General features: G+C 38.5%; 1 protein-coding gene across 11 annotated transcripts in view; it reads right to left on the bottom strand.

The window, feature by feature from the left end:
* Nucleotides 1-7401: 7401 nt before the first annotated feature.
* Nucleotides 7402-13532, bottom strand: part of CCDC91 (coiled-coil domain containing 91) — a 341267-nt gene continuing 335136 nt past the window's right edge. For 10 of the 11 annotated variants that reach the window (XM_042844407.2, XM_042844444.2, XM_065570750.1 and 7 more), the window contains one exon: nucleotides 7402-9160. In XM_042844407.2, the coding sequence (XP_042700341.2) occupies nucleotides 9008-9160 (153 nt within the window). In that variant the 3' untranslated portion in view covers nucleotides 7402-9007. The remainder of the gene's footprint in view (nucleotides 9161-13532) is intronic. The other variant, XM_065570755.1, reaches the window with a different exon arrangement.

The following is a 13532-nucleotide window of genomic DNA, read 5'->3' as shown; positions in this document are numbered from 1 at the left end:
CTCCTGCTGATGCCTTGGGATCCATGTGGAACCCTGGGGATCTGTACAGTTTGGGAGCCAGGCCAAAATACTGTACTGATGGGGTGAGGGAGGGGAAATCCCTCCTCTCCCAACAATATTAACGAAGAGAAATCACTGCAAGGAGAATGTTGTATAGATTTTCTCCTCCTTAGTCCCTTCCTTTGGGTTTGCCACATGAGAGGGTGATGTTGATTTTAATAATTCTGTTGATGATGCGTGAGCCAGAATAGAATCCAGCTCACTCTGTCTGAGCTCTGCAGGAGTAAAAAGTCAGCAGGGAACAGATCTGCTGGGTTAGATGCAGCCATTTTATTGAGAGTCATTTTTCATAGAAGAGCAACCAAATTAGACAGACAGAGACCTAGACCATTTTTGTTATAAGCAAGAACCCTGTTTAGGTCTCCAATTTTGTCTTATTTAAAGGAGAACAGCACCTATTTTGCTCAGCACATCAAGGAAAAGTCCACAATGTCAGAATCAGGTCCCATCATGAGCAATCTATGAAATCTATTTTTAAGTTTTTAATTGACATTTCTGAGCCTAGTGCTGGAAGCAGCTGTAATGAAGTCATTTATGACACTGGCAGAGCCAAGTGAAAGACTATAAACCAGATTCCAACTTGCTTTTATAATGGTTAACTATCAAGTAATATTTAAACAAAACATTTTCATGTAAAAACTTTTTTTTTAAACTGTTAAACTAAGCAGGTTGGGAACTGGTTTGCTCCAGCTCTTCTGTATGAAGACTGTGTAAATTTTAAGATAAAGTTAGAAATCCTGGTTCTGTTAAATCAATGGAATAAACATTTGGCCTTAGATCTGCAGCAGACAAAACAACCATTGTTTGGGTCCTTGCTAAACTGGATGTTCTGTAACATTGCTGAGCTGTCCCCCTAACTTACATTGTGTCATTTGAGATACTGTGGGAGAATTTGTTTAAGAAAGGTTTTACAATGTTCAGAAAAACGTATATGCCTACATCTATAATCACACTGAGTGAAAGTTAATGTTGATCCTGGCTGCAGCTATTAGCGCTCTTTAGAAGCTCTACCTGTCACTAGAGAATTGTATGAATACTTGTGCTTCGTAAACTTCCTCACCTGCTATCGCTCACATTAGCCATTGCTGATAGCAGAGTTTCAGTTACATAGTGACATGGAAAGTTATTCTGTCCTTAGCCATTAGACTTTTTTGTTCCTGTGGAGATGAACTGGTTGGCTGTATCAACTGTGATACAATATTAGGATCAGCAGACATCAGTATCCATTTCTTTTTCAAGCAGATCAAGGTTTTTACTCACATACAACTACTGAAAAAGGAGAATGTGTCCATCATTATAACATAGCACTATTTTTATGTATCACTAGCAAGCTGTCCATGCAATACTCCTCCAAACAAGCTCCCAGCACCAACATTTTCTATGTCAATGGACCAAACTTAGTCCTGCTGCAATAGGATGGAACTCCCATTGAAGCCAATTTGACCCATTCTACCTCATAATCCATTGAGCACACAAGAGCATTTCTGCTCTCATTTCATCTCTGTGACACTGATTAACTCAATAGGGGACACTCAGGTTTAACTAAGAGGTAGGTTTGATCCAAGAAGTTGTTTGCAGACACTGTTCAATCCACCTATCTACAAACTTTACAGAGTTGGTCATTTTTGTGGGAAAATTCAACAAATGACGTACGTGTAAGAGAACCTCACAATAGTATTTGCCTGGTGAGATTGTTAATCAGGATGGGATAGATAACTAACTGCTGTACTTTATGTTTTTTCTACATGCACTTTCTATCATCATCATGCTCTTTACTAGGTTGGAGTTGATCATATGTCTTGTGATACCATCTCCTTTTGGATGACAATGATTTTGAGGTTGTGAATGGGATTTCCAATCTTCTAGCAGGGAATGCCAGAGAGCTGGTATCAGTTACAGCATACTGGAGGAACAGAAGCTTATTTCAACAAGAAAGTGCAAGCATATCCCCATCATTATTATTAATGAAACATTTATACTGCAGTAGTGCCTGGAGGCCTCAACCAGGTGGGGGCCTGATTATGCTAGCCACTATGCAAATGACAGTTCCTGTTCCAAAGAGCTTAACATAGGGCCTGATCTTCAAAGGACCTCAACCCAGCCTCTTCCCCCCACCCTCCAAATATATTTACATCCACACAAAAATTTCCATGTTTAACTGTAGGTACAAGTGCTAACAACTTAGGGGTAAAATCCTGGCTCCACTGAAGTCAATGGTAAAACTTTAATTGACTTCATTGGCGCCTGGATTTCACCATAAATGGTCTCAACATGCTATCTGTGGGCACAATCAGCTGGTAAAAGGTCTATGTGCTGGCATTTATGAAATTATGTCCACAAAAATAGACTCTCATATCACAGTGACAGGCAGCTGTCATAGGGTGTGGCTGCTCCACAGCGCCCCCTGTTGGTAGAAGATAGCATAGCCAGCAATCCCTGCCTCAGATTTCCTCCCTGAGGTTGGTTTTCTCAGCTTTCCAGACACCGGGCCTTTGCTGGAGATGTGGCTTAGCACTCCAGCCAAGTTACAGACAAACATAACCCCGTTTGGGGTAGCAAACTTCTCAAACAAATAAAAAGGTTCTTCTGCCCTTCGGGATTTCTCTGCAGCCCATGCTCTGAGCCCAGTTCACAGCCCCTTTCTGGGCTACCTTTAAGACTCTCTTTCTCTGCTCTAGGCTGCCTGCTCCCTGTGGTTCCAAGTAAAGTCCAGACTGAACTCACTTTTAGTTCTTTCATTAGGTCCAAGTGTCCATTAAGGTATCACCTGACCTTCTTTAGTCCTGTGCCCTCAGGCTGGGAAGCAGCTAATTAATTATTGTTAGGTGTGCCTGGCCCCAACTCCCCTTAAAGGGGATAGTGACACTGTGATGACAATCTTACAAAAAGCTATATAGGCAGACGTTTTTAAAAATTACTTGACAGATGGCCTTATTTGGTAGCGGCATGGCACTCTGGAAACCTCGCTGAGAATGAAATCAGAAAACATAAATCTTTGCTTTTCATTTGTTCTGAACAAATTATTGTAAGGAGGTGCAGAAGGGTATGATATGGCCCTTTATATGTGTGGGGAGAAGGAGAAATATTTTAATAACTCTAGGAAAAGATAGGGAGAGTCACTGATGTGGGATCTGAAGGCAAACTACAGATAAAGTAACACTGGAAGCTTGGAACAAATATGAGAAAAAATTATAGCAAACAATTATCAATGAAATGCTGAGAAATGTTCATTATAAAGCTTTTTTTACCTTTTTACTAGGATTAACTGTCAAACTGTTTAAAAATATGATTGGAAAAAAATGGAATAGCACAAGTGTTTATTCATTCATGCTTCCTTTGTGTATCAGATTAATCACGAAGGACAATGGAAAGAATCTAAAAAATGCTGGTTTTATAAGTTAGTCAGAAATGTGAAAAATTATAGACTATGTAAACCAATATGAATCTCTGACGCATATTAAAATAGCTATAATTTCACAGGCATTATGTAAGACATTAAAAAAATACAGATACCACATATATCACAGGAAATGATTCTTCTGAAAAATTATGCTGCAAGTTTAAAATACCCACCCTGGAACAGACAAGATCAAAAGAAAAAATGAATCATCTGTATTTTGGGTTGCCAAATACCACAATGTCACTAGCACCTTCAGCTGAGTGTCGGTGCTCTCAGGAAGCTACTGTACGCCTTTATAAAGTAATGTTAGTGATTCTTCCCTTAGAAATGTAGTAATCATAAAAACATACCATGTGTATATGTGGCAAATGGTATAAAACAAGACTGGCCTTTTGCGCCACATAGTAGTGAGATGGTGAGGGCATTTTATTTATTTATTTTTAGATACTGCATCATCATGGCAAATGAACTGGTTAGGTAATGTCTACAACAAAGTCTACACACCTCCTTCCTTTAGGTAATGAAGTATACACACTCTAAGGGCAAACTCAGACTTGGGGTATGTGGGTGCAACTCCATTGACTTCAATGAAGTTATACCATGTCTGAATATGGCTTAAAATCGCTATTCAGCAGTACTGGCAATTTTCTTGTAATCTGTGCTCTAGCTTTATTAATGTACAGACCGCTCTTTCTTGGAGCCTTAGACCAATACTCCTGGCCTAATCAAAGGAGAGGAAACATTATTAAACCTATTCCTATAAGTGCACTGAATACTAAAGGCTATAGTTATACACAGGGAAAAATGCCTCCCAGACTGTGTAATATTCTGTCGCACTGCTATGAACCATACTGAATTCCTCGTGAAAAAAGAATGCTGAAGTCATTATAATTATCTGATCAATTTTCATTACTGCCATGCTGTCCTCTTCCTTCTTAAAGACTTTAAGGGCTTACTTCTCATTTACACTAGGGCTACTTGACACTGCTCTAGCAGCATAAAGTGGCCATAAAGTGGGAGTAAATTTTGTTTATGCCCACTTTAAGGACACTTTACAGTCTCATGGTGCATCTACACTAGTAAAAGAGGTGTATTTTTCAGCATGTGGTAGCTAATGTGGACAAAGTGCTTGACAGTTTTCATGTCAGCAGGTCAAAGTGAACACTAGGGGGAGCTTAGGGTGATATAAAGGAGCAGCAAAGTAAATGAGAATCAGGACATCAAAGTCTCAAAACAATTAACCTTATCTTTATCCTCTGAAAGTAACCAACATGTTCTCTCTGTTTGGAACTGCTTCAAAAAACAGTGATAGAATCTAAATGCCACGCTAAACTCCCAGAGCAGAACTATATTCAAACTTTTTCTCATTGTTACTGTAGTTGGAAATAGCATACAAAATGCCTGTGGAAAATATAATCTTGTCTGGACGTGACCCTTTGCGAGAGGCTTCTATATGCAAGATCCAGGAGCTGATCTAGAAACTTGCATTGGGATCCTGGGTGGGGTGGGGGTAGCAGCATGCACATAAACATTATGTAAATGAGCTATGAAAATTAACTGAGTTTAAGTAGCACAGCATGATACCTATCACTAACATCTAATTAATGCAAAGATTAATTAAATTCATGCACTAAGATTTCATTAGTGTGCTGTTTACGCCCTCTTTTTAGATCATTAACGAAGGTGTTAAATGAGGATTGGCCTAACACTGATCCCCTGCAGTACCCAACTAGATACACTCCAGTTTAACATTAGCCTTTGCTTATGGTCGTTTAGCCAGTTTTCGTTACACATGAGAGTGTTCTTAACACTTACAATGTTAACAAGTATTACAGATTACTAGCAATAAAAATGATAAACAAATCAATGTTTTAAGCTGGAAACTCACTGAGATGGAGATTTTAGTTCCCTGTGCCACTCTTAAGAGTCCGGTTAACATCCTGTTTTTCAATGGTTGATTGCCAAAATTACTGTACATAACCATCTGCAATATTAAAAATATTAGAGTTTTGGCCTGACCATAAAAGTGTCCATTGTATTAAGATGATGGCAGTTTCTCAAAGAGGCAGACAAAGTTCCACCCAGCAAGCCTTTAATCTATTTTATATTTACACAGAACTTGCCATTCTTCAGTATGTCAGAACAAGAAAAGGATTGTGATCTCCCATGCCTAGAGTTGGCAAAAAAAGAAAAATGAAATGCCACTATAGACCACTCTGTTCTACTGCAGTTACACAGAAGTGATGAAAAATAATAATTAAAAAACAACAACCCTACAGCAGACAGGGGTTTACTATAGTTACATGCTGCAGAGTTTGCATGTTGGGTGGTTCTTTTTCTGCAAGATAACATAGTTTCTCCCCCAAGACTTGGGTTTTGAATGCAATCCAAATCCTCAATCTGATTTTACATGACTGTGGTCTAATTCTGATTTGTATTTGTCACCACTTTCAGTAGCAGACATTAATTCAGCTGTTTGCTTGGAGACTGGAGAGGGAGATTAAAAGGACTAAATCTGTCAAAGGTAAAAGTACCTGCAGCTGTCTGAGATAATCATAATATTCAAGTGTTGCGATTAAATAGCAGATGCTGGTTACAACCGATGGAAAGAGCATACAGTGGTTGCCAGTGAAATCTTTGCATTGTAAACTTCTCCAACAAACACTTCGTCACTTTCTTCCATTCTGCCTCCTTATGCATGGAAAAAGTGTCCTCCTGGAACTAATTAGTAAGGTCACTACCCTTTCAAATCCCTCATTAAGACCCACCTCTGCTGCAATACCTGCAGTACCTACAAGACTCCATGCCACTAACGGCATGTTACATTGGGTAAAGTCAGGATAAATGTAAGTTGTGCACATCACTAGTCTATAAACACCAAATGATGATCTTACTTTTACCTTCATCCCTTCTTCCCTCCTATTGTTTGTTATGCTCACTTTTTGCATCTTGCTTCAAATTAGAATGTAAACTCTTTGGGACTGGGACCAGGTTTCTAAAGCAATGGGCCTCTGATCCTGATTGGAGCTATTGTAACATCTACTGTACAAATGAATAATAATAATCCATTTACAACTCTGTAGGGGAAAACTAATGTTAAGTGCACCGGGAAAGAGCCTATGCAGATCATGAGGACAGGTGAAATGTGCTGTCTGTGAGAAATGGCACTAAAAAAGTAAGCAGTTGTACTTTGTATAACTGTATTTTCCAAACGATTAAGATGTAGCCCCATGGAATCCAAATTGGAGCTAACAAATACATGAATTACTGTGTCTGGGGGGCCATATGCAAAGAAGAAGATTGTAAACTGTTGACCTGGAGGGCAGGGATCAGCATTCATGTCGCATTCCCTGTCTATACCCGGCCTGGCATAGCTAGCTAATGATCCAACCAGCGGACCAAATTCAGTGATGAATCCTGGTCACAAGACACATTGTGAATATGCTAAGAAGACTGTTGACTTGGCACAGGTGGTAAAAAGTGCTCCAACCACTGATGCTATTGAATCCTTCTGATGACTCAGAAAAAACCCCCGGTATTGTGACCTGAGTAACAAAAGTGGGCAGTCAAAACTGAATGAGCCAGTTTCATCTACACCATTCCTTTTGACTATTTCCATTAGCTAACCAGCATTATTTTGACCCACTAGAATCTGTAACTTCAGCACCAGTGATGGAGAATCCACCATGATCCTTGGTAAGTAGTTCCAACAGTTAATTATTCTCACTGTTCAAAATGTACACCTTATTTCCAGTTTGAATTTGTCTAGCTTCAACTTCTAGCCATTGGATCGAGTTACACCTTTCTCTGCTAGACAGAAAACCCCATTATTAAATATTTGTTCCCCATAAGGTACTTATAAACTGTAATCAAGTCATCCCTTAACTTTCTTTTTGTTAAGCCAAATAGATATTGTGATAGACTCATGGAGTTCAAAGGAATGTTTTCTAAAATCCTTTAATCATTCTTGTGGCTCTTCTGTGAATCCTCTCCAATTTATCAACATCTTTCTTAAATCACGGGCACCAGGACTGGACACAATATTCCAGCAGCAGTTGCACCAGTGCCAAGTACAGAGATAAAATAAAGTTTAGCTAGATTTATTTAAAAACAAAAATAGGTAAAAAACACCCCCAAAACTAAGCAAAATGAAAAAAGAAATAATTTGGGGCCAAACAAAATATTTTGTTCAATCTGAAACTTGTTTTTTCCCCTTTTTATTTGTTTCAAACAAACAAATTTTTTCCACTTCAGGTGAACTTGGAATGAAATTATTTTTGGATTTTTCGGTTCACACTCAGCTCTACTTATAGTAAAGTCAAATTAATTAATTTCAATGGCAAAATATGTCTATTTACAATTAAAATTGCACTGAATAAATGTCCAAGATTCCCCACCGAGGCACTAACTTGTTATGTGAGATATCACTCATCATTTATTTACATTCATAATTCTGAGCAACATTCTCATTTTTTGTTAATTGATTCTGAAATCTTACAAACTAAGGCCCCAATTCTACAATCAATAGCGCACAGGCACAGCAGTCCATCTTCATGCTCTCCACTGCAGGGTCAGAGCCTAAAGGCCTGATCCAAAGCAAACTGAAGTCTATGGGCAAACTTTCATTGACTTCAAATAGGCTTTGAATCAGGCGCTTTAAGGGCACCATCTTGCATTCCCTACTCAGGTAGGGCTTCCACTGTGGTCAGTGGGAATTCTACCAGAGTAAGAAGTGCAGCATTTCACCCTAAATATTTAAATGTACCCTTTCCTATAATTGAAGTCAATTACTGAAGATCCACTTTAATGAGAAAAAGTGATTTTTGGAATCACAGTATCTCTCAAGAACAGAAATGAGAAATATTCACCACAGATGAGTTTTTACAATACAAGTGACTTCTAGACTTCTTTGTCTCAGTGTAAAAAGATGTGGTGTTTGGTTTTTTTTTTTTTAAACACATTCCTCTTCCAATGCTGGAGAACGATCTTCAGAAACAATTTTTAAAAAAATGTTCAGCAGCATTCTTATGACTCAGTATTGACAGTAGTGATAAATAAGACACATGTGATGATAAGATTCTACGGCCCCCAGGGCAGCAATGCATTGATCATGTACCAGGGGGATACAGATAGACTTTCATATGCGGTTAAATGCCTTGCTGAATCAGGGGCCAAATCACAGCCTTTTTCTGTGTCAAAAATACTAATAAATTATATGAACACATGCTGATATCTCTTGTAAACAGCCATAACAAGGCAATGTTATTATCACCACTGCATTTGCCTACGATATCACTAATAGGCCACTGAAGGCTTTAAAGATGACAACATGTGCACAGTTTAATATTGAGAATTTCTTCCAATTATTTTCTTATTTCTAATATTGCAAACCAGTAATAATAATTTAAAAAAAATCAAATGAAGTCACTTGCGGATAGTTTCTACTAAACATTGTTTTAGATCAGTCTTGACAAATGATAGAGTCCCATATTTTAAAAAGAAGAGAGATTTTGTAATTTGCAGCATACAGATTTGTAGCATCATGAATCACATGTTTTCACTGCTGTTTAGATTTTCAGTTTCTCTCTCTTGCTCTGAAGTGATTGGTTCTTCTTTTAATAAAGTGCTTAATTGCTTCTGTGCACATGAGAGGAATAGTTCCAAACTACACAGGCTACGTTGGCGGACAACTTGATCGAGCTGTTGGAAAAAACAAGAAAAAATTAATTAGCAAAAAAACTAGAAATAAATACCAAATTGTAAATAAAACCATTTTGAAATTAAATGCATTGAGTACATGCAGGATTTTAATGATACAATGAAATTTAATCACATGTCCATATATCTGATTTTCCTCTAACTAAAATGAATAAATGGCTACCCATAGTTATTCAACAGCTGTCGGTGCTTGTTAGATAATATTAAAATGTCCAGATTATTAAATACTTTGAGGAATCTTACACAAACATAGTACTGTAAATGCTAGATGATTAGTGTCTTGGTCTGGGCACTTTTAAGTTGTCAGCCTATCCACAGGGTAAACACAACAATATTACTGGGTTTAGTCCCTTGTAATAGAACATCCCGTCTTTGACAGACCTCCAACACATCACTTTTTTTCCCTTTCCCATGCACTGTTAGCAGTTCTTAAAAAGATAATAATCAATGATGCATTCTCTGAAGTGACTAGTCAGTATTTCCTCCAAAAGAACAATCAAATTCCAGCCAAATTACATGACAGTAAAGATTTTTTTTACAGTACAGTAGTCAGATAGTTTTAAATATTAAATACTGCTTAAACAATCTGTAAAAGTGTTACGAAAGTTTATTGCATCCTGAATGAATTCTGAAAGAAACAGGGGTTACAAAACTACAACCAAATAGTTCTGATATTCCAGCCGCTGCTACCCCCGGGGCTCCGAAAGCGGGGCTCGGGCGGCGATTTAAAGGGCCCGGGCTCTCCGCAGCGGCTGGAGCCCGGGGTTCTTTAAATCACTGCTGGAGCCCTGACGCCACTTCCCCAGGGCTGCAGCAGCGGGGCTCGGCCGGCAATTTAAAGGGTCCGGGTCTCCGGCTGCTGCGGGGAGGGCCGGACACTTTAAATCACCGCTAGAGCCCTGCCGCTGCTAACCCCGGGGCTCAGCTGGTGATTTAAAGGGCCCGGGCTCCCCGCAGTGGCCAGAACCCAGAGCTCTTTAAATCACTGCTGGAGCCCTGCTGCCACTACCCCGATATAACGGGGTTTCACCTATAGTTAAAGAAGAAGAAAAGGGTGGGAGGAGCAGGAACTAACAGAAAGATGTGAAATAAAGCATCACCATTTATATCACTGTATAATTTTCCCCTTAATATACAGTTTTAGCCATTCTACTTACCGAATCCACTAAAATTATTATTTGGGTTGTTTGTGTAAAATAATTTCTTTATAGTTATTGCAAAGAGGTGAAGGACGTTCCAGACAATATCCAAACTGCTGATCTGGGTTTGACGGTTAAAACCACTTGACCCAGCAACAATTGCACAGTTTCTTAAAGATGAAAGGCTTGTTCTAATGATCCCAGAGTCTTTGAAAATTCCCACTGGTTTTGATATAAAAGACACCACTTCTACAACAAATTGAACACTACATCTAAATGCAACTGAAACCACCTGCAAACATTTCACTTTGAATTTGCTTGATGATGTATTTTTGTTGGTCAACAGAGCAAAAGTGGTACTAAACATTTTTTATTCACTCACTGTCTCTATTCTGCATATTGCTGGATTCCCCTCCATCCAGGCTGTGGGGAACTCAATAATTCATTCCACTGAGGGCAGGGCCCGCTGTGATAAAGAGGGTGGGGCAAAATGACAGGATTTGCCCCACAGTGTTGCATTTGCCAGGACATAAATGAATGACACAGTAACATGGTTTACATAAATATTTTTGGAACTTCTGAATGTTATATTATTAGTGAACAAAATGAATAGCAGAAGCCCTATCATTTATATCTTATTTTTTTTAATATGAAGCAACTAATATAATAGCAGAGCAATGCTTTCAACACAACCTTCTTTTGGGCAGCCATATTTCAATTGAATTTATGTATAATAAACTCCTGGGGCTAGAGTGAGAAGTAGTGGTATAAGTCTAATGAGACGTGTAAAGTTATGCCACTCAAGAGAAGTAGGTAATGAAATTCAGAAGAAATCTAATTTTGTACCACATCTGGCAAACTGTGGTGCACCAGTGAGTAAGCAAGGTTTTGAACTGTAATCAGCTTTCTAACAGTCATGCAGACTGCTCATACAGCTGTAATACTAGCAAAATACCAATATGAGGCCATGTGGCCCTGGCAGGCCTTAAGTGGTTAGCGTCTGCAAATGGCCACGGTTTATGAAAATATATTATATGCACCACACATCTAGCATTCATGGATTTAATTATAGCTTTCAACAAAAACCTCAGATCCTGTGGTATGTTTCAGACTATGTATTTAGACAGTTTGCTACCCATAAGTTGCCATAATGCTATCACAAATGTTTGCATGAGTGCTATATTCTAATAGATAACAGCTTTTCTATTTTAATACATAGTGCTATGCCAGCCCAATGGTACCGCCTAACTTGTCTTTGAAAAATGCCTTTATGATTTAGTTACAATTTTGACTGAATAAACTATGATAAATATACAGGTTGTCATGAATCTGTTCACTGATATTCCTTCTACTCTCTTGCAATGCAAACGAGACTCTTGTTGAAATACTGTTTCCCACAGTGTGACTTTCAGCAGCTCTCAATGTCTCTCATAGCCCACCCAAACTACATCCCTTTTTCCTAGAAGCTACGCCCTCCTCAGTCTCTCCACCAGTATTGTACAACAGCTTCTACGTAATTCCTCTCATTCGGCTGCATCATGCACGTCTCTAGCTACAAAGGAACTTTTTGCCATTCTCACTAGTAGTGCAGATGCCATTGCGCCACATATTTTATATAGTTTGATAACACCTGTTACAGACAAGCCATCGGAGGTGTGCATGTGGGTGGGTGGTGGGCCTAGCCCAGAGCAACATAATCCCCAAAGCAGCAGTGGTTAGTGGGGGCAGGGTAGACCAGGGAGCAATATGAAGGCAAGAGCTCTCACAGCTCATTCCTCTGTGGATCTGGAGGTGTCCTTTTGGTAGTCTCTATAGTTGGAACGTCTTGCCCTCCCCCTCCTTCTGAAGTCTTCCCCAAGCCTTCAAGAAGATGATTTGTAGAGCTCTCTTCATGGGGAAACTTGCAGTAGTTTTCTGTGCCTCTTATCTTCTCCCTTGGTTTCTCCATAGGAAGGGGAGATATAGCTCAACTTACATAGGATCATGTGGTATGGATAGCAAAGAACATTTGGGACCCATTTCTCTAGAAATATCACTAGGTCCTCATATTCTGCTCCGTCTGGTAGACATATCAGTTAGATAAGCTTAGCATGAAACTCATTTTTAACAGTTTTTCCTTTACTCCACTTATGGCCTATCCTTTAATAAGGTATTCAGCTAAACTCCCCCCCGCATCTTTTCTTTCAGCTTGATTGTGCAGATTTTTTTTCATGTAAACCAAAGCAGCCCTCCAGATGTGTGATCTGTGACACAATGGTGTTACCTTTCTTATCCAAGGCAGCAATCTCAAACAGTGTACTTGAAAATGTATTTATTTCACAAAGTATTAATGTAAATACTTCCTGGATGGAGTGGTTTGGGTGTATCTGAACAAACTCAGAATTCTTTGGCTTTTGAGATAGAGGCTTTGATTTTAAGAGTCTCAGGTGAATTAGCCATATGTTTGGAGATTTTTTTTGTTGGGTTCAATTGGTTAGTTATTCACCATTTTTCATAAGGAAAGTTTATTGCTTGTTAAAAGTTTTAAAGTTTATGTAAACTGAGTAAAATAAGAGATCAGAAACTCAGTTGTCTCCTGTCTGCTCATTTTATATATTAGCTTTGCCTTCCCATTAAACATTATATTTTTAAACTCTTTCATGCTACAGTAAATGACAAAGCACTGTGTATAAACACTTAACTTCCTCTTATAACATGAGAAGCATAATGAAATGACGCTGGCTTTGAAAATGGTATATATTTCAAGTACATTCAAGAGGAGAATATTTCCTTTAATGTAGAAATAGGCCAGGAAGAAAAAAAAACAAGCAGCTTTGTTACGCAATATATTGCTTAATGAAATGTTATCCACAGTCAAACAAATTTTAATAAATAGTGCTTTCAACATCACTGCGACTCTGCTAACGAAATATATATGAAATGTGAAAATATGTAAGTAGATCATTTTGAATGTTGTTTTTCTAAATAGTCTTTCCTCTATATTTTTAGATTATGTTCACTTCATGGAATGATCTCATTATTTAAATAAAAATAAATGGACATCTGGCAAATTCACAGACTGAATGTGACTCATATGCAAATATGATCAGTATGAATAACACCTATTTGGGCTTGAGCATTCACCCACCCAAGAAAGCCCCAGAGTTCTAATTCTACAGAAACTGAAAAACACATGAGCTTGATGATCTGGAACTACAACAGCTTGGAGAGATTTT

Source organism: Chrysemys picta, chromosome 1, assembly GCF_011386835.1.
Source record: "Chrysemys picta bellii isolate R12L10 chromosome 1, ASM1138683v2, whole genome shotgun sequence".
Taxonomy (NCBI): domain Eukaryota; kingdom Metazoa; phylum Chordata; order Testudines; family Emydidae; genus Chrysemys; species Chrysemys picta.
The sequence above is the reverse complement of the archived record's forward strand: the minus strand, read 5'-3'. Positions and strand labels throughout refer to the sequence as shown.